The 21,185-nt window shown below is 49.3% G+C and overlaps 1 protein-coding gene across 2 annotated transcripts in view; it reads right to left on the bottom strand.

Annotated features, from left to right (window-relative positions):
• FBLN5 (fibulin 5) overlaps nt 1-21,185 on the bottom strand; it is a 74,321-nt gene that overhangs the window by 17,562 nt on the left and 35,574 nt on the right. For both annotated transcript variants that reach the window (XM_046647449.1, XM_046647448.1), the window contains exons 5-7: nt 7,474-7,596; nt 4,289-4,405; nt 513-632 (exon numbers count right to left, since the gene is read on the bottom strand). In XM_046647449.1, the coding sequence (XP_046503405.1) occupies nt 513-632; nt 4,289-4,405; nt 7,474-7,596 (360 nt within the window). The remainder of the gene's footprint in view (nt 1-512; nt 633-4,288; nt 4,406-7,473; nt 7,597-21,185) is intronic.

The raw sequence follows: 21,185 nt of genomic DNA on the forward strand, positions 1-21,185 counted from the left end.
TGCTCACTATGTGCCAGGCCTGGAGCTAAGCACTGATTTTGTAGAGAGTTTAGAAGTTCCCAAAATGTTTGCACTTACATATATGATCGCCTTCGTTCAATGTCCCCTTCCCAATCCTACCCTGTGGATATGTTATTCTTTCTAGGTCACTGCTCTCCAGAAGTGCTATCCCCAGGACTTGAGTCACTGCTGGGTGAGGACAGAAAACTCAAACCAACATGCAAAACTGGGTGACTCCTCTCCCATTTCAACTCCGTCTCAGACCCTAAAGGGTAACTCCACTGGTTTTTGCATCGGGGTCAAATGACAAGGGAGAGGACTCCACTCCACCTTTCAGGAAGTGACTCATCTCTGTTTTGTGCAGTTGTGACCCCATTGCACTAGGAAATGTCCCAAAGTGGAGATGTGTCTGGGAAAAGAGAGGAAACACCTGTGAAGGAAGCCCTTGCCATCCACCCCCCAACCCCGTGCCCCCAGCCCTGGTGGACGTCTTCAGTGTCAAAGCCCATTACCGCTGCAGTGGATACCGTCCTCCTCAAGTTCATATCCTGGGTCACAGCGGCAGATGAAAGAGCCATAGGTGTTGACGCAAGTTTGCACGCAGGGGTTCTCAGTTGCACACTCGTTCACGTCTATGGAAAGCAAAAGCACATCACTGACCATTCCGATAACAGAACATCCGCACTAACGAGGCAGAAAAACGTACTGGCAACAAAACCTACCACCACTAGGAGACGAGATTCACCTGTACCAAAGATCCCCATCCAGGACCTATCAGATTGAGAGCTCAGACCCCAAAGTGTTCACTGAAGGACCAGGGCCTCCATCCATATGTCCCTTCTTTGGTCACAAGTTGGGAAGGGCAGAAACAACATGTATACACATAATACACATGGACACACATGTGCCCATGTACACCTCCCAGTAAGTCCACTCTCCAAGGCTCATTCACAGGAATTTCTAGCAGCATCTGCTCTTTCCCATCACTGACTGCATTCCCTCACCAATTAGCTCTTCCTTCACCATCACTGACTTCAAAATTTTGGGTAAACAGGTAAATAACCATGACAACTTTTATAATAACTCTATTTATGATTGCTATGGACTGAATTGTGTCCCTCCCCAAAATTCATATGTTGACGCCCTAACCCCCCAATGTAACTGTATTTGGAGAGGGAGCCTTTGGGAGGTGATTAAAGTTAAACAAAGTCATGTGGGTGGGGCCCTCATGATGGGATTAGCGTCCTTTAAGAAGAGACACCAGAGAGCTTTCTCTTGCTCTCTCTGCCACGTGAGGACACAGCGAGAAGGCAGCCATCTATGAGCCAGGGAGAGGGCCCTCACAAGCACCCAGTCATGCTGGTACCTTGATCTTGGACTTCCAGCCTCCGAAACTGCGAGAAAATAAATTTCTGTTGTTGAAGCCCCCCAGTCTACGGTATTTCATCATGGCAGCCCAAGCTGACTGTGACAGTTACGCATGAATAATGTAACTAATTATTACAAAGGATCTCACACTCACTGAATCCTTAAAACAACCCTGCTTCAGGACCATTTCCCCACGTTATGAGTTCAGTAGGTTAAGGAGAGGACCACAAAGGGGCACAAGGCAACTTTTAGGAGTGATGGAATAGTCATTATCTTGAGTGTGGTGATGGTTTCATGGGGGTATACATATGTCAAAGTCCATGAAATCATGCACCTTTAACAGTGCAAGTCATTGTACACCAATTATACATCGATAATGATGCTTACATTTGTTTTAAGGTTGGCAGATGTGCCCAAGTCCCTAAGCTAACAAGGGCACAGTTGGAACTGGAAGATGCATCAGGGGTCTTTCCACAATACCCAAGAGGCATTCTACGCAGCTCATCGTGGGAGGGGGGTGCAGGGAGCCCCTTTCTACGCTGGCATTGGCTGACATGTTTTAAGCACACCCTGTCCCATGCTCCACATGCCAAGGACCAAAGTTCCAGCAGAGAGAATTTCTATCTTCTTCAAAAGTCCCGATAAACCTCGTAAGACTCTGAACAGAGATTTGAGTGTTTTCAGAGCTAAGAGCGTCCTCAGTGAGTGGCTGGAGAAGCTTTTCTTAAACAGGAGGGCTAACCCATGCTCACACAACCCCTGCTTCCTGGCATCTTCAGAGCTTTCAGAGGGGGAAAAAAAAAATAGAGGGTCGTGCAGGAGGGTCCAGCAGGGTGCCGGTCTCCCCTGGTGTCCAGGGGAGCTTGGAGGCTCCATCCAGGAGGACAGGAAGATGTCGTGGTGCCAGGCCACTGAGTGCAAGCTCAGGCAGGACAACACTGGTGCATATAGGGCTGGCCTCCTCGGCTTCCGACCAGACACTCGCCACGTCAAGATGAATGAGCGTCAGTCCCACCCTCTTGAAGCTCTCACTGCTTCTGCAGAGCAGCAGGACCCAAAGGAGCCTGTGGCCTGGGCCCTGGCTGCCCTTTCCTGCCAGCCCTGGGATGCACACGGGCCCTATGTTATCTGAATCCTGTGGGAGCAGACTATACCCCATTCTGACTTGCTGGACAGGAGGGCTGGACCTTTGATCCCACCCTCAACTCTGCCCGCTCCTGGCTACATGACTTTGGCCAAGTTGCTTAACCTTTTTGAGCCTCGATTTCCTCCTCTGGGAAGCAGGGCCCCAAACACCGGCCCTGCCTACCTCATTAGGCTGCTGTGGGGGTTCAGTGAGATCCACAGACGTGTCAGTGCTTTGAAGAATGTAAAGTGCTCTTCCTCGCATGAGATTACAAAAGCTGGATGGAGTCTGTGTATCCTGTGCCCCCGGCGGGCCCTGCTGATGCAATTTCCCAGTGGCCCACTGCCCGTGTCCAGGCCTGGGTGCCGTTCCTGCTGCTTTATCGCACTGCTGGACTTGGCACTGCCAGGTGTGTTATCTGCTTCTTGTCGCAGGCCATCCCTGAGGCCTGAAGGACACATGGGCCTTTTGGCTCTGCTGCGCATGGCTGTTCCTCAGGGACCGAGCCAACTTCTGGGGGAAAACCTGGGCTGGCACCTCCAACCCCCGGCCTTGGCACAGAGAAGCCTGCATCTGCCCTAAGCCGCTTATCACAGCAGCAAGGGAAACCAGGCGCCTGCTCTCTGCTCCAGGGGGAAGGAAGGGCCCTGCTCTCCCAGCCCCTCAACCCACCAGCCCGGCCTCGGCTCTCACAAGAAAATGACCTCTCCTGGCGAGAGGAACACAGTCGAGACTTCTTGGAACAATTAGCAGAACCAGCTTTGGAAGAGAGACTTACAAAAAATCCAGGATCAAACTCTTTAACGCACATGCCTTCCTGTTTACCCAAAGATTTCGATACGATTAAACTAATGGAGACACAATATCCTCCAACCAGCTGGCCAGGAGCCTTCCAGCCAGACCTCCAATGGTGTGACAAAGAAATGGGCCCTGCAAAACCTGGTGGCAGGCTCCAGACAAAGACCTCATTCTGCGTCTCCACCGCTGCCTCCACCCTGGACAGAGCAGCTGCCAGGGACTGGAGGCCTGGGCGAGGGGCGGGGGGTGGGGAGCCAGGGACCAGGCGGGACTTGCCTAATTCCTTGGATCTTAAGACCCCCATTCACTTCCTGAGCAGAAGAAACCTTCAGATGGAAACCGAAATAGGCACATAGCTTGTTTTCTTACTTATCAGTATTTGAAGTGATCACGTGAATGTCAGAAAGTGCCTTTGTTTCATTCTGTTTTTGTGGGGAATACTGAGTAGTAGGGACGTAACAACCACCAGCAGACTCTTTGCTAAGTAACAGGCTCTCGTAGCACAGGACGGAGGGAAAACTGGAGCAAGAGGCATCAGAATTGCCCATGAAATCCCTGCAGAAAATGTTAAATGTGTCTCTTTTGAAACTCATCAAAGGTCAGGAGTGGTGGTCAATTCATCAATTTCTGACCACCGTGCTTTAGGCCTCAGGAATCAAACAGAGGCTACAGGACATGCAAGAGAAATTCTGATTAGTCAAGAAAGCTGGCAAGGCGCCTTCAGGAGAGCAGACACATGGAGAGAGGCAAATCCATGAAACCATCCCCTCCCAGCTGATGGACGACTGTGCTTCTAATCTCAGCAATACTCAGAGCACTTTCTGAGATGTTTCACATAACCTCTGTTCCCAACTCAGGTTTCTGTAAGCAACAGGGATGGGCCTGCAGTGACAATAAGTGGGAATACACTTTAACACCAACGTAAACTGCCAGACTCCGAAGAAGACAGCATCTAGTATTTCAAATTGTGTTCAAGTTATCATTCGCGTCACATACCTTGGCAAGACCTTCCATCCTCATTGAGGGTAAACCCAGGGTTGCATGTACAGGAATAGGATCCAGGAACATTCGCACACAGCTGCTGGCAGTAGCCGTAGCGACATTCATCAATGTCTGGAAACAGAAACGCAAACGAGGTAAGACGTTTCTTCTCAATCGCTGACGCCATCCTCAGCATCATCATTGCCCATCTCTTCTGGAGCAGGGTCAAGAAGGGAAGCAAAGGGGAGCTAACGTGAAGACAGTACCTACTAAATGTCAGGGATGGTGTTACCCGCTGGATTCTGAGGCTCGATCTCCCTCTAACCCTCCCTGAGCCATCTCAGTCCTGTGAACACCTGAACCTATCTTGAAAGTTGTCAAAGAAATTTCTGCTTAGAGTGGAATGATGGGCAAGATGGCCTGTAAGATTTTTACCAACATTAGGATTCGACTCTAAGATTCTATATGAAGATTTCACTGCCCTGGGAAGTGATGAGTTAGCTTACACTGTAAGAGGAATCCATAGCATTGCTCCACTAGGTTCCTTGCCAGTTCCATTAACAATGAATACGTCCAGCCGTCAGGAACAAGCGTGAGGGTAGGCCAGGACAAGATGGGTAGCACTACAGTCTGCAGACCTATGAATCCAGCAACACGAGGATGCTGGAGTTCACCTTGGATCTCCTCCTTGCACGAGAGCAGATAACCGCACCTATTTCAAACCACAGCTGGCCTTTCCTTAGCAAGCAGCTCTGTAGGTGAATGGATCCTTCTAGCAGAGCCGGGCAGTCTGAACTCAACTCCCTACTGATATGGGCCAGTCAATGGGAGCCTGATGTCATTGGGAAAGCACTTCCCAATACCCCAAGTTGACGGGCTGGCGAACTCACTCCTGTGGAATAGGATGTCTTGAATGAAGCCTACAGGTGGAGACCAAGTCCTCACCAATGCAAGCACCTGCTGTGACCAGCTGATCTGACTGTACCTGTAACGGGTCCTTATCTCATCCCCACCTCCCCCTAAATGTTCCCTCCCTCGTGCCCCACTTCCTGTGGAACCAGGGTCCACCCAAGGCTCTGGAGGTCAGCTCAGCTGTCTCTGTGCCTGGGTTCTACCACCTACCACCAGAAAAGACCCTGCCTCCACCTTATGCATTGTTCAGCCCACCGCAGAGGCTGTGCCTGCCCTTATGATTCCTCTTTTTCTCTGAGTCGCAGCTACTTCTAACCTGGCCCACCCCACTGCCCACTGAGAGCTACGCAGACCTGCCTGGAAAGCACACCGACTTGTGCAGTTGCTGGTCCTGACCTCTTCCTAGGGTGCAGTTGGGCATATCACCATGGCTAGGGAGGCAGCAGAGGGAGAAGAGGGCATCGTGTGCCCAGGGTTAACTTGGAGGAAAGGTAGCCCCCAGCCCCTTATTTTTCTGCAAAAGCAACGCCTCCAAAGGGCACAGAGAGGGTGGTAGAGAGCAGGTAACTTGTGTTTTGAAAGAGAAAGATGAATTTGGCCAAGGGAAGGCATGAATTCAGCCACAAGTAGGAAAGGTCTTCACTTCGAATGTGAAGTGTGAGCAGACTGTGCGTGTGGCACCATGTTAGGCCTCCAGGAGCATCCTTCCCCAAGCTTCACGCTCTGTGGAAGAGAAGAACCCTTCCAGCTGGAGGAATGTCCCAGTTGCTGGCCCCCCTCAGATGGGGAGGGGTTTCCTGGCCTTCAGGTCTCTATAATCCCACCTGTGTGTCCTGGTCACCTGGTCCTCTCTAGCACCCCCTTGTGGTGGAAAAAACTGGACTGAGAAACAGGAGACAGATTTTAGACCCAACTCGTTCTAACTTAGTCCAAAATGTTCCTCCTCTTTGAGTCTCAGTTTCCAACTCTATAAAAGTTGGATGACATAATATCTAACATCCCTTCCAGCTCTGAAATTCTACATATTAAGTTCCCATTCAAATAACTCACACCGATCTGCTTATGTTCAAATCAGTGGCATCAAATTTTCCATAAAAGCTGAGGTTGGTTAAAATGCACAGGGACCATGATATTCACAAATGCCCATGTGCAGCCAGCTCTTCGGTGCATTCCTGGGAAGGAGAACCAAGCCAAGTCTAGGCTGGCTTATCAGGCCCCGAGGATGCTTCGGACAGGGCTCCAGGGCAGACCGAAATTCTGTCTCAATCAAGAGAGACTTGGAAAGAAGAACCGTTTTTTCTCTTGTTTCCATGATGTTGTTTGGATTTCTCAGCTCCTCCAGGACTGACTTTCAGGCAACAGAATAGTGTCTTAGAGAATTTAAACTGGCAGGGCTTTTCCAAGAAAACACAGCATAGAAATCACATCCTAGAAATAGAAATTGAAGTGACAGCTAGAGATTGCTATGAATTCATTCACTTGGCTCCACCAAAAACTAGAGGGAAGAAAGGAAAATAATCCTGCAGGAAAAATAAACAGAGGGATCATATAGCAGATGCCAACTGCGAGGGACAAAATTCTCAATAGGCAATGACCGGCTCCTTAGGAGTAAAAAGACCACAGCTCGCGGGGCAGCCTTGGGGGTGGCTGTGGTGAGTGCTGGGAGGCAATGATGGAATCTGATGGTCACATTTGAGACTTGGAACGTTCTGTGACTAAGCAGAAGTGTTCCCTTCTCTGAGTACGACTTTTTTTTTTTTTTTAAGATTTTATTTTTTCCTTTTTCTCCCCAAAGCCCCCCGGTACACAGTTGTATATCTTAGTTGCAGGTCCTTCTAGTTGTGGGATGTGGGACGCCGCCTCAACGTGGCCTGACGAGCGGTGCCATGTCCGCACCCAGGATCCGAACCCTGGGCCGCCGCAGTGGAGCATGCAAACTTAACCACTCAGCCATGGAGCTGGCCCCGAGTATGACTTCTAACTAGCACAAAATAATCATTCCCTCTGTCACTTTCTGCCTTGAATAGAAACTTCCTGAAGGCAGGAAGGTGTAGGTAAAATAAAACATAAGCCCTTAAAAAAATACATTCAAAAACTCTGATGATGACATGACAGTGACGGTGGACAACTGATTTTAAAGGATGGTGCTACGTATAAGTTCCTTAGCTTTCTACCTCCCCCAAAGAAAAGCCCCTTGCTGTTAGGCCACGCAGTTACACCCGCATTTTGCAATACCGTGGGCAACCGCTAACTTCCGAGAGTCCCCGGGAGCCCCAGAGAGCGCTTACCTAAGCACTGGCCTTCCAGAAGCCAATAACCGTCGGTGCAGGAGCACGTATACCCTCCTTCGGTGTTGATGCAAATCTGGGTAGGGTTGCACTGGTGGGAATCTGTTGCACACTCGTCCACATCTGTAACACAGACAAATTCCGAAGAATGTCACCTCCGTCTATCCAGAGCCCTGGAGCCACCAGAGGTGCCAGCTGCTGCTTGACTGGCTGGGAAGCAGTTGATAATGTCTCTGGGTTACACCCAAGGAGAGGGAAGCCCCTCCCTGATAGGGATCACTAGGAGACACTGACCTTCCCCTGGAGGGGGCAGAGCTAGTCTGCTCCCCTGAATCCACAAAGAGAAATGGGCAGGAAGAGGACACACCTCCTTAGGCACCCTCCTGCCTCCTATGCTGTCATTCTCTGAAAGCAGGTCACCTCGATAATAAACATTATTTGATCTAGAAATGCGTATTGCATTGGGCTTATCCATTCGTGTGTTAAACAGGGGTCTGCTGTGTACCTACAGTGTGCACAGAGCTGTGATAAACACCTCTGAGAACATAACGGAAGAAAAAGAAACGCCCCTGCCAACAGGAGCTGGTCGTCGAGTCACTTGATTGCGTCCAGCCATGAAAATCTTTCAGCCTGCGGCTCCGGCTCCTTCCCGAAGCTTCACGGAGGCCTCCAGCCTGCCCTCGCCTCTGGAGCTCCAGGGGCTCATCTCTCGCTGCCCTCCGCTCACCCTGGGTCTCTCTACGCTGCTACATGGTGCTGCGACATCTCTCTGGCGGGATGCAGGCATTTGTGTCCAATTCAGTCACTTCTCCTCAACTGAGAGCTTCAGAGCATAGAGACCAAGCTGTATTCATGGTCATATTTCTCAAGACATCAGCTGTACACAGTCAGCACTCAGAACTGTTTGTTTTCATTGAAACAAATCCTTCTTCCTTTCTCCCCACGCTGCACTTTAGGGACAGCGCTCGGAATCCTGGAACAGGACCTCCTGACGCCACACTCTCACTTGGACCTGGAGGAGGAGACTTGCCCTGAACATTCGTCTAGAAATTCGCTCCACAAGGCTTCACCGGGCACCTGGATCAGCCTGGCCTGACTCCACCGCCCGTCCTCCTGGTCAGTCCTGCCCTCACCTGTCTGCGCCCCCCTTATTATTGCAGACAGGGTTTGCTCAGCGATATCTTCTCCCCATCTCTCCTGAATGGACCATCGTGCAGTTGGCAATACTATTACAAGCTGCCGTTCACTGAGCCTGCACAGCGTGCCGACACCGCACGTATGTTACCACATTTGTTCTCACAATCGCCCTGTGAGGTGGGCTTGTGATCCCCAGTTTACTGACGGAAAAACTATGGTGAAGGAGCTAATGAGCCCCCGGCCAAGAGCTGAACCCAGGCCTCCCCACCTGCCTGCCTCCAAGCTCCCTCTGTGTGGGAATGAAGGAGGTCCCGTCACCCGAGACCAAGCAGGTTCAGGAGAGACAGGCAGGCTGTTGCTGCCTTTTCCTGGCCCTCCGGGAAAATCGTCTACCTCTTGACATTGCAGATCGCAGACTAAGGGGGTGGGGAGGCCTAGGGCCCCAAAGTGTAAGCTGCTTGAGGGCGGCCTCGTGCAGCCTAGGGCTTGGCCCACTGTGTGCTCAGGAAGCGAGCACAGCTGACTCAGGGAAACATTTGGCCAGGTAAGCAATGGTTTCTTGGGTTCCAGCGACATCACCACAATCTGCAACCACCCACCTGCAACAAGTAATACCAACGACACTGATCAATTCCCATCCCACCCCCAAATAACCAGGTGTCTGGGCATTGCAGGGAGCCAGGCTTCAGTTCTCCAAACATGAACAGCCTCCAAGAACCTGGTCCCAAGCTGGTGGCAGCCTCCGCCCAACCCCGATGTGTTGAAGATGTGAGCCTCAGTGGCAACGACCCAGCCCTGTTCTCAGCTGCAAGAGCTCCTGCCTCTGCCCTTGGCCTGCCTTCCACCCCTAGCTCTGCCCACCCAGCAAAGCCTCCCAGGGGAACCTGGGATAATGCTTGGCAGGCAGCCGCTCCTGCTCAGATCCATAGTGAAGCCTATGATAATAAATAATGCCACTATCGGCCGGCGCCTATTTACATATTTCCAGCGGGAAGTGATGGATGGCAATTGTACCCTGGGAACAACATTGCCTTAGGAATTTGTGCTCTTTTTCCTGCCTTGAAGGGAATGAAGGGCGAGGGGTACCCAAGGGGGAGGCGAGCTGTTAGAGAGAGAGTAAGTTTCCGAGGCTCTGCGTCTGCGTCCATTATGGTGCACACAGTGTGCCCGTGAAGTCCTGCAGAGAGAAAACAGCAACTTGTGAGTGGACCAGACTGGGCTCAGCAGGGCAGGCGGGGCCTAAATGTGCGCACATGTGTGTGCACGAACACACACACAGGCACACGCAAAATATTCAGGCCTAGAAACAAAATCTTTCCAGTTCATTTAAAAACTCCACCACTGTTACTGAGTTCAAGAATTAACTCCGTCAGACTGCGTTTCTGTTGATGCTGTTCGAAACACTAAATTTGTAACTTTCTCTAACTCATTGAATAGACTGTCAATATAAACATATTTTGAGAACTCAATAAGTCCCTGGAGTTTTATGGGGGGGGGGGTCTCATCTTTATATCTTCAAAACATACCTGGTATAATGCTGTGTCCACAGCAAACGTCAAATACTATTTGGTGAATGAATGAATGAATGAATGAATACACGAGCAACAGACATCCATGCCTTTAAGCCCCCAGACAAGTTTTTCCCAGCCAACTTGCTGACAAGACCGTTTTGGTGTGTGGAGTTTAACAACCACCACCCCCATCAAAAACCACCATCGGCTTACGCACCTGGTGGAGCTGAAACTGGAAATGTTCACACTGTGGGTTCCACACAGGGCTAAGAGACGCATCGCACATTCCAGCTCACAGCTGAATTGCTTACATTCAATACATTCGACTTAAATAACAGAAGGAAAAATACATCAAACCACTCCAAGGACATTCTTTGGCAAAGCATCCTTTTCTGCATCAGTGGAAAAGCACAAGTTACAGCAACCTGAGTAAGTGTCATTATCCTCGTAGGCAAACCATGCCTGCTATTTCTGTTCCTTTTCTGTGTGATGTTTAGGAAGAGTTTCCTAAGAGAAAAGAACGCTCGGTTCATTCAATCATTTATTCGCTTATTCATTCTTTATGTTCCACTGTGGCTCTGTGTGTCCTCCAAACCTTCAGGCCACTTGGAAGAGACAGCATGGAGCAGAGTCCCTCCAGCTGTATTGTTCCTAGAATCCTTATGCCGGCTCCCTGCCTCCCTCCTGGGGGCTGCAGCCCTGGGCAGCCGCCTGGGCACTGGGAGGAGTCCACCACAGCAGCCACGACTCGTCTCTCCCCAGGGGGGGTCCATCTGCTGTCCAGGCGACCCGCGTCCTGGCAACTGGAGGCAGGAGCTCGCTGACTTCTCCAGAACCTGGCAGCAGATCAAAGCCCAGCATTGTGCCCGCCCAGGAAGAAATCGTCCTCTGCATTGAGCGGCACAGCTCTGCTGACCCACGCAGCTTTGTCAGAGCTGTCACCCCTTCCTTCAGACGTCCCTTCAATGGAAACGTTCTCAATCTGAAACAACTGCTCACCCAGGAAAGTCGTCAAAACCAGTCAACCTCATCTCCTCGATGCCCTCCCAGGAGGCCACGGGCAGAAGTGGGCTCCAGGGCCTCAGGACAGCGGTTCACACATTAGGGATTCTCATTTAGGATGTCATATGGCTAGCTATGTCTCACGTCACCAGCCAGACAGAAAGCTTTGTGTGGACAGGTGCACTAAGGCAACATGAATAAAGAATGTCCTTCGAACCCAGTTAAGATCTCACAGAGGCACCAGATGGAGGCACTGGCCTCAAGACATCAGAATACACGACCCAACAACCCAGGACAACAAAGCAAACCGAATCTTCCAGGCTGACTCAAGGGAGAACATGGGGAGGGGCCGCAGGCCACAAAGCTACTGGCAGTTTTAGCCCTTGGAGCAGGAGTCTGGGATGGAAGCAATTGGTGACGCGCAGCCCTCTCTATGTCAGATGAGTTCCCGTAGGACTCCGTGGGTATGCACAGGAGGCTTACGCCAATGATATGGCTTCCTGGGGGTGGGCTGCTTCTCAGAAACAGCGCTCAACGCACTTTTCTGTCCCATGTCAAACTAATGGTTCCAAGTATGATCTTAGTGTAACGCACAGGTTATCTAAAAATCTCTATAGGTAGGCACGACAGACTTAATGGAATGCCATAAGTATGCATAAATACGAATATAAATAATATGCATCGGTATGCCAGCTATTTATTATATTTGAATGTACATACTATATACATACATGCATTTGCATTTCAGCATTTATTCCTGAAAGCTAAGAGGAAAATACTTAAACTGTTTTCATAACACAAATTCTAATTGAGACAAAATGTCCTTTAAAAACTGTAAAACAAAACAAAAACTAGTGGTTCCCCGTGTCCCCAGGGAGAACATTTCGTAGGCCATTCTCCCAGCAGCAAAGTTTAAAAGAAAAAACGACCCGAGGGCTAAGACGTCCCCCAGAAAGGATTAGTGGGCAAAAGAATAAGAACGCGGGGGGGCGGGGGGGGGCGGGGCAGGCAGAGCTGGGTGTGAATCCAGATTTTCCCACTTAACGCCTGAGTATTACTGAGCCTGTTCTTAACCTCTCGGATCCTCGGGAGTTCTATAGAATAGAGCGATGGCAGCCCGCCTCCTAGGCTGCCAGGAGAGTTCATAAGTTAACGTGGGTATGGGCCCCAACACCACTGTCTGACACATAGTAGGTACCCAGAAAATTCTAGCCCCCTTCCCTGGTGAGGTGCTCTTTCTAACAGGCTGAGAAGGACAGGGAAAAGCTTGGCTTCTGCCTGCTGCCAGCTGCATTCTGGGATTCACCAAAGAGGCCAGGATGACAGCACCGGGGATAGCGGGCTGTCAGGCATGGTTAGTTCTATGGTTCAACCACAGCCAGAGCTGGAGACTTCTCTAGAGCCCCAGACACGTGGCAGGAGGTTGGAACAAAAAGTGACAAAAGGTAGGGTCCATTCCTTCACTGGGTCTCAGTTTCTACCTCCACACTTGGGCGCTATGGCTCCCACCTATGATTCTATCATTACAGACCTCCGAAAACCCAAGGGTTTGCGTCTTACTGAATTCCACACCCAAATATGATCACCCTTTGCTCCATCTCTGATGCTTCCCTCTTCCCGTGTCTTCTCTTCTCCAATACTGTGAATAAACTGCCTTTGCGAGCCTGTGTCCACAACCTCCGCGGAACGTCTCTGTTCTTGTGTGAGAATGGCCATCCGCCAACGGGAAACATTCTCACTGGGTGACACTGGGAGAAACTGTCCAAAAGTCTCTGGAAGGCTACACCTTTTCAAAGGCCTCCACTAGTCCTTTTTTGGACACAGCAAAATCATTTCCTTGGTAGTAAATTTTTACCCAGTGAAGCAACATGTTTTCCCAGACCGTTCTTGTTCCTTCCTCGCTCAAGCTAATGGGGCTTGATAAGAAAGAAGAAAATAACAATGACACATTCCTGTGCCTCCAGTTGAAGCCAGTTTCAGGCCTGCTGCTGGGCTGGGTCAGTGCCATTTTTCAGCGAGACAAGCCCAGCCAAGGTTGGAAGCTACACAGGACCGACTTCCCCACACCTGCTTAATTAACGATCTCAGCGTTTGAGAACTCGCTTGTTGAATTCCCAGGACATCTGCACTCCATGTGTCTTAGGGGTCCTGGGCAATCATTAGAAACCAGATCTTTTTGTGTTTACAGCACTTTTTCCAACGCTTGATACGAAGCCTAGAATACAAAGCCTGCTCATGTTGTGCCTCTAATTAGGCAACTATATGTGGTCCCTTTACCGGACAACAAAACATCCTTTCCTCTTGGATGAAACCAGCTGAACGCAGGTTCCAACCTCTCCATGGATTCTATTTTCCTATCTTTAAAGCAAGAGCTTGGAGGAGAGTTCTGAAAAGCCTCTTCTAGCTGCGACTTCTACAGAAACAAACTATTCAACTAATAGGGCTCACATTGTTTAGCTCTTGCGTAATTATTTTCACCCAGAGCGCTTTGTAAACACCAGCTGACTCGGGTTGCTTTCAAACTGGGCAGTGAATTGGCCAAGCCCAGTCAACTTTTGCCAACGTATGAGCGCTCACTGCACTTGTGGGGGCTGGGGAGGGGAGGAGGACGCTTATGTTCCCTTTTGAGCGTCATGCATCAAATGGTCCTGAGAGTAACGGGACAAGGCTGCTTATGGCCAATCTAGATATGGGTTTTTTTTTAATAGGGCATGAGGCTTTAGCCATTATTGTGATTGTAAACCAGACAAACATGGAGCTCAAACTAGATTTCCATTTATTAAAATTCTTGCCATTTGTCCATCCACAGAGAAGGATTTTTGAACTTACACAAGCCAGTGGTTCCCAAACCTAGCCACCCAAGAGAATCACCTGCCTAAATGAGAACGTCTGGGGTTAAGGCTTGGAAAGCTATTCAAAGCTACCTAAATGGTTTCAATGCAAAACCATATCTGGACTTGCTGTGCCAGACAAATACTTCTCAAACTTCAATGTGCATATGAATCAGTGGGGATCTTGTTAAAATGCAGGGTCTAACTTGGTAGATTCTGCATTTCTAACAAGCTCCCAGGTGATGCCAATGCTGCTGGCCAAGGGGCCACACTTTGTGCAGCTGGGTGCTAGATGATGGTGAGTGGTATTTGGGTCTGTATCCATGCAACGTGCTCAGAGTTTAAGAAGCTATTCAAGGGAATAATTCCCTAGGAGGGAATTTAAGTGTTCAAAACTCAAGATGGGGATTCATAACCGGATTTTTCTCTAAGACCAACCTGCTGGTTACAATTGTATTGCGATTTTAGAGTCTTATTTAAAAAGTTCCCAGCACAGTCTAAATCATACAATGCTTTTCTGGTGTGCAGACATGGCCATTATTGAATTCCAGCCTGCAGCAGGCGGTGCCTACTGTTGCAATGCTCTGGGCTAGTGGATTGTGTGCCTTTAAAGGTTCTCCCTGGGGCCAGCCTGGTGGCGCAGGGGTTAAGTTCACACGTTCTGCTTCGGCGGCTCGGGGGTTCACTGCTTCGGATTCCAGGTGTCCACATGGCACCGCTTGGCAAGCCATACTGTGGTAGGCGTCCTACACATAAAGTAGAGGAAGATGGGCATGGATGTTAGCTCAGGGCCAGTCTTCCTCAGCAAAAAGAGGAGGATTGGCAGCAGATGTCAGCTCAGGGCTAATCTTCCTCAAAAAAAAAAATTCTCCTTCCTTTTAGTTTATTGGTGGGGTTTTGATTTCCTATGAGTGAATTCAGTTCCCTGAATCTTAACTAACTTCTTGGAAATGCTGATCCCAAAGTGAAGATAAAAAGTGCAACAGATTCCAATTAGGAGAAAGGGCAACGTCTTTCTTCCAATACAGACCATCCCTTTCTCACGAACACAGTCGATAAACACCGCAGCTCTTGAATCCTGTCGTCTCCACGACATCTCCCCGCAGGCTCCTCCTCTTAGTTCCCTCTAAACCTGTTCCTCCCGCGCCTCCTGACCGCCATGCATCCTCAGCGTCATGGTCTGTGATCTCCTTGTCCCCGATCCCGACACCCACCTCTGCCGATGCTGTCTCAGTTAATGGCGTCACCATTTCCCAGTGTCCTGGGCTAGAAACCTCAGCCATCCCTCAATCCTCCCCCCTCCACTCCCTACTCTCACACGATTCTTCTGCAAATCTTGCAAATTCCCTTCTTTCTTTACATCCCTTACCCCGAAAGACTCCAAGGCCTCACTGTCTTTTCTCTAAATGATGGTAATAACTTCCTTACTAGCCTGTTGGCCCGCACTCCCCTCAAAAGCAAGCTAAACACGACCTCCAGAACCATCCAACGCATGCAAAGGATCACGTGACTCTACTACTGCCCTTAGAAACCTCACAGCTTTCTTTTACACCTCGGCAACAGAGCACGTCGAGCCTGCTTTTATACTCAAACATGTGCTATAGCCTGTTTCACAGCACTGCATGTTGTATTACAGTTAGCTGTGAGTTTCTTGAAAGCAAGAAATGGGTCTGTTTCACATTTGTGTCTCAAGCACCTAACACAGCACCTGGCATGATAGAGAGTATGGAAGTGAATTATGTCAGAAATGAAGATACTTTGTTCTGGAACTTTTCTGAAGGCAAGAGGGGAAAGTCAGTTAAGCCACGGGACACCCGAGGAAATCAGCTCAGCCAACCACCTCTGCTGTGGCCCGTATCGCATCTCTGTGGGGTGGGGGAATCTGGCGGACAGCTCCAGCCCAGCAGAGCCTCAGACCCCCTTGCAGGAGCAGAGGCCTTATTCCCATCCCAGTCTTCACCCAGGGCTGATACGACAGTGTCCTGAACCTCCAGAGGCTTTGACGCAACATGTGCTTGGCCTGATGGAGTAAGTTACACTTCCTCTTTCCTCCTATGGAGCCAGGCGATCCAGACAAGGAAGAAGTTTATTCTCAACAACCACAGGAGGGAGGAACTTCAGAGGAGGAGAAGGTACACCTTCTTCCTGGCCTCAAAATGGGCACCAACAGGCCCTCTTGGGGCACAACTGGGAAATCCAGTCCATTTTTCAGGCTCAAGACAAAAGCCTCAGCCTGGTGAGGCTGTGAGAGTCCCCAGGTGTGCAAATTCATGCCAAGGAAGCAATCAGCCCAAGGTCAGCCACCAACGTGGCCTGCCAGGTCCCTCTCAGAGCATGCTGATGAAATCTCCATGTGTTCTCTTCCCCACGCCTGAGGTCGGAAACCCCGCTACCCGTTCTGACTCCATCACCACCGCACCAGGGTGCCCTGTGCATGTCACTGACGCTCAGCATTTGCTTTCTGGTCTCTGAAATGGGGCCACCATCACCTGGCCTCCTAGGGCCTGCAGGCTACTGGGGAAGACGAACGATGAACACGAACAAGTTGGGGGGGGGGGGGCCTTGCAGAGGGCTCTGAGGACACATAACTGGCAGTGTCCCGAATCCGGGAGGTAAGGGCAGGTCTCGGCACAGGACAACGATGTGGGGGAGTGGTTCCTTCATATACACCCATTCTCAGAACCCCAGGTCAAGGGAGGGAAGTGACAGATGGCTCTTTCAACATAACAAGTTATAAGCAAGAGTCCGGCAGGTGATTAAAAATCTAGATATTTCATCCTGAGACCAACCTACTATGCTGGTCTCCTCTTCTGCCCCCACCCGTCCACCCTGGTGTGGTCCAAAGCTCCCTGCTGCCCGTCTCTAGCAGATGACCCCAGCATATCAGACAATAACTGTTGAAGCTACAACCCCACAGGTGAAACCTCAGGGGATGGGAAGAAGAGGTGGAAAGCATGCAGGGCCCATGGGGCTGCGGGAGAGGACGCCAGAGAGAGCGAGTCCTGGAGATAATATCTCCTGGCTGAGGGGGGCCACGGAGTCCCCTGAGAGTCTGGAAGTGAGGGCCCCACCCCAAACAGCACAGGGCTGAAACAGCCACGCCTGCTCCCCACCACACTTTGGACTTGATAAGAGTTAAATTATATCACTTGAACCTAAAATAAATATTTGAACCGATTAAACACTTTTCAGGATTGCGTGTTTACCCAGCTGATAGAACAGGGGCCACTTCTTTCCATCCACCCCGCTGTGGTCACTAGCAGATGCCCAATTTCTGTGGTGTGGAAGGCAGGGAGGTGAAGGAGCCACATGTGGGGCCAAGCAATTAACTGACCTGCCAGGCCGCTCTGGTCCTCCCTCCCGCCATAAAGAGCATAGAACCCAGGTCCCAGTGCCAATAGCACAGCAACACAGCATTCATTTATGCCACACACATTCAATGTACGCCACACACAGCCAACACTGCTGTAGGTACCAGGGACTCAAGATAAATGACACATGGGCCATGTCTATTTACCGTCCAGATAAGGGAGCAGGTAATCCCAATTCAGTATGGTAAGTGTCACGCTGGAGAGAAGAATGGGGGCCCTCCAGGAGGAACAGGCTTCCCAGGAAAGGAGATGCTTGGGTGCATCTGGATGGATGATGCAGAGGCTGCCACAACTGGGTATTGTCCTCCAATATCCAGTCTCCCAACTAAAGATGAGGTTTTTCAGCTTCCTTTACAGTGAAGTGTGGCTATGTGTCTAAATTCTGGCCAGTGAGACTTAAGTGAAAACAATATGTAATAATTTCTGAATCATGCTTTAAAAGAATGAGTGCGTGGTCCCCTAGTCACTTCTCTCCCCCCTTTGGCTGGGATGTAGGTGTGATGACGAGATCTAGAGCAGCCATCTTGGATCTAGAGGTGAAAACCACACATTAAGTTTGGCCAAGCCATCTTACCAGCCCTGAAAACACCTGCCTCTGGACTGCACCATCAGAGAGAATTTAAATTCTCTCTTATCTAAACCAACGTGTTGAAAGTCTCTTTGTTATAGCAGCTTAGCTTGTATACTAATACAAATGAATAGGAGTTAGCTAAAAAAAGTGGATGGGGAAGGGCATGTGCAAAGGCACAGAGGCATGGGAGGCACAGCACATTCAGAGAGCCAAGCACAGTTAACATGAGCAGACTATATGTGGGGGAGCGTGGTGAGTACAGAGGGAGGGAAGTGGAGATGACAGCCCATTTATAAAACTGTGCCAAGCTAAGGACGCTGGAGGAGGAGGAAGAGAATGGGAGCAGAAAGAAGCGGAAAAGGAAAAGAAAAGAAAAAATGAAGAGATGAGGAGGAGGGAAAAAACGGAGGGAGAGGAAAGATAAAAACACAGCCATGCTCTTCTGTATGTGGGAACTTGTATTTGTTCTCCGTTGACGCCCACAAAAGTCCTAGCCCTTTGTAGTTCTGCCAAAATTAGCATCAAGTTTTATGTTTTGATGAACTCTGAGTTAGCTTCAATCAGAACAATTTGACTTCCGTGTTTTTTTTTTTAAAGCCACAATAAGGTGAGTCCAAAAAAAATGTAGTCTCTGATTCTAAACGGTTGAGTCAAGAGTCTGTTCATAAGATTCACTCATTTGGGTTCTTAAAAAATGCTTTTTTAAGAGAGTTGCAGTAGTGGACAAAATTATAATGAAAAACAATAAAAACAAATAGCCCAATGTAACGCCCCGGTGACTACCACCTTTCTCCGTGCCCTCGTGCCACAGACTTCCTAGATGCTGTGGTCTACAGTTGCTGCTCTGCCCCACACCTCCCACTCTCTCTTTAGCCCACTCCAGTCAGACATCCGTCTCTTTCAATTCTACCACAGCCTTTCTCATCAAGGTCACAATGACCTCCACAACGTCAAATCCAACGGTTCACGTCCATCCTTCACCACTTCTTGGTAGCATCTGGCACAGTCAATCTCTTCCTTCTTCTTTAAAGACTTTCTTCATTAGGCTCCAGGATCCCACCCTCTCCTGGTCTGGGGCCTTCCCTAAGGTTATCCTGGTAGTCAGTATGAGTGGATCAGGACACAACTCAAGCCTTTCTATTTGAACGCAGTCTGCTCTTGATCCTCACCGCCTAGGAGACCAGAGCCTTGCACAGAGAAAACAAGTCAATAAGCATTTGCTGAACTAAAAACTGCTGCCTATGGCAGAATTACACAACTAGAAAGAATTTAGAAACCAGCTAGTCCCATGTTTCTCTGCCTTGGCTGTACATCTGTATTACGCGAGAAGCTCTAACATAGATTATAGAAGCCCCCCCACCCCAGACCAGTTACATCACAACCCCCAGGAAGAGCCAAGGCAGATTTTAAGGCACAGCTAGATTAACTACTGATCTAGCCCGACGGTGCACATTAGAATCTCCTTGGAGGCTTGTTTTTTAAAAAGAACTAGAGCTCTTGATTCAAAGGGTCTAGAGAAAGTCCCAGGGGTCAGTATTCGTAACAGGCATCCCAGCTGATGCTGCTGGAAGGATCCACACTTGCAAAACACTGGTCTAGTCCAACCAGAAGACCGAGCGACCGGAGGGCAGGAGCCACGTTGCATTTATCTTCACAGCCCCTACTCCAAGCGCAGTGCCTGGCACAGAATACTCACTTAAAAACTAGTTGCTCACCTCACACCCATCAGGATGGCTGCTATCAAAAAAGAAAAAGAAAAGAACGAGCGTTGGTGAGGATGTGGAGAAACTGATCCCGTGAGCACTTTTGGTGGGAATGCAAAATGGCGCAGCTGCTGTGGAAAGCAGTATGGTGGCTCGTCAAAAAGTTAAACATAGAATTAGCATATGATCCAGCAATTCAACTTCAGGGTAGATATACAAAGTAACTGAAATATATACAAAATAAGCAGGGTTCTTGAAGAGATATTTGCACACCCATGTTCATAGCAGCACTACTCATAATAACCAAGAGGTGGAAGCAACCCAAATGTCCATCAAAGGGTGAGGGGCTCAACAACATGTGGTAGATACATGTGATAGAATATTACTCAGCCTTAAAAAGGAGGGAAATTCTAACATACGCTGCAACACAGATGAACCTTGAGGACATCCTACTAGTGAAATAAGCCAGTCACAAAAGACAAACATCATATGATTTCACTTATATGAGGTACCTAGCATACTCAGACTCATAGGAACGGAAAGTAGAATGGGGGTCGCCAGAGGCTGGGAGGAGAAGGGAATGCGCAGTTAGTGTTCACTGGGGAAAGAGTTTCAGTTTTGCAAGAAGAAAAAGTCCTGGAGATCGGTTGCACAACAACGTGAATATACTTAACACTACCGGACAGTACACTTAAAGATGATTAAGACGGTAAATTTCACGTTACGTGTTTTGACCGCAATAAAAAAGTATCTGTAAATCAAAGCATATTTCTTCATTAAATTCCATTCTAAATTTTATTAGTTGCTCCTGCCCAAGGACATAATCGACCTGCCATCTGAAACAAAATCCCAGCGACGGCGCAGACCTGAGGAGCTCCCTCGCTGCCCAGACAGCCCTCACTCCTCTGCAGCCCGTCTCCAAAAGAGAATTAAGACTCGAGCATCCCTGGATGAGAGCAGAGAGTCAGGAGAAAAGGGCTGGAGGTGGAGACGGGGAGGGCGGAGAGGGGATGGGGAGGGAAGCAGGAGCGAAGAGGTCTGGACTACGACGTGGGACATCTTGTCCCTCTAGGAACTCGGTTCAAGGGCCACACAGGTTGGTGGGAACACGGGCTTTGGAATCAGATCCATTTCAACTCCTGCTGCCTCCATTTTTTTAGCTGCATAATTTTAAACAAGTTTCTTATTATTGTTGATGTTCGTTTTAAAACTCGTTTCCTCATTTGTAGAAAGAGTTAACAAATGTACAAAACTCACGGTGTTTTGTGAGGAGCCAGTGGGAATAAAGCATTTCAATCAGCTCCTGGCACAGAAATGGCCCTCAGTCAAAGTTGACTGTTATAGCTTCATGTCAAGAAGCAGGAGAAGGAAGAAGAGGAAGAGAGGGAAGGGGGAGGACAGGGAGCCCACCCCCTCAAAGAAGAGAAAAAAGAAGAGGTTGAAAGCCAGCTTCTAGTCCAGAACCTTCCACTAGCTTAATGGTGGCCTTCAGGCAAGTCTTTCTCAACCTGTTTCCTCCTCTGACAAACGAGGTCTGAGGTCTCTTCTATCTGGAAAGGTCGATGAATCTGAATCCTCTGTGCTCC

This window comes from Equus quagga, chromosome 20, assembly GCF_021613505.1.
Source record: "Equus quagga isolate Etosha38 chromosome 20, UCLA_HA_Equagga_1.0, whole genome shotgun sequence".
NCBI lineage: Eukaryota > Metazoa > Chordata > Mammalia > Perissodactyla > Equidae > Equus > Equus quagga.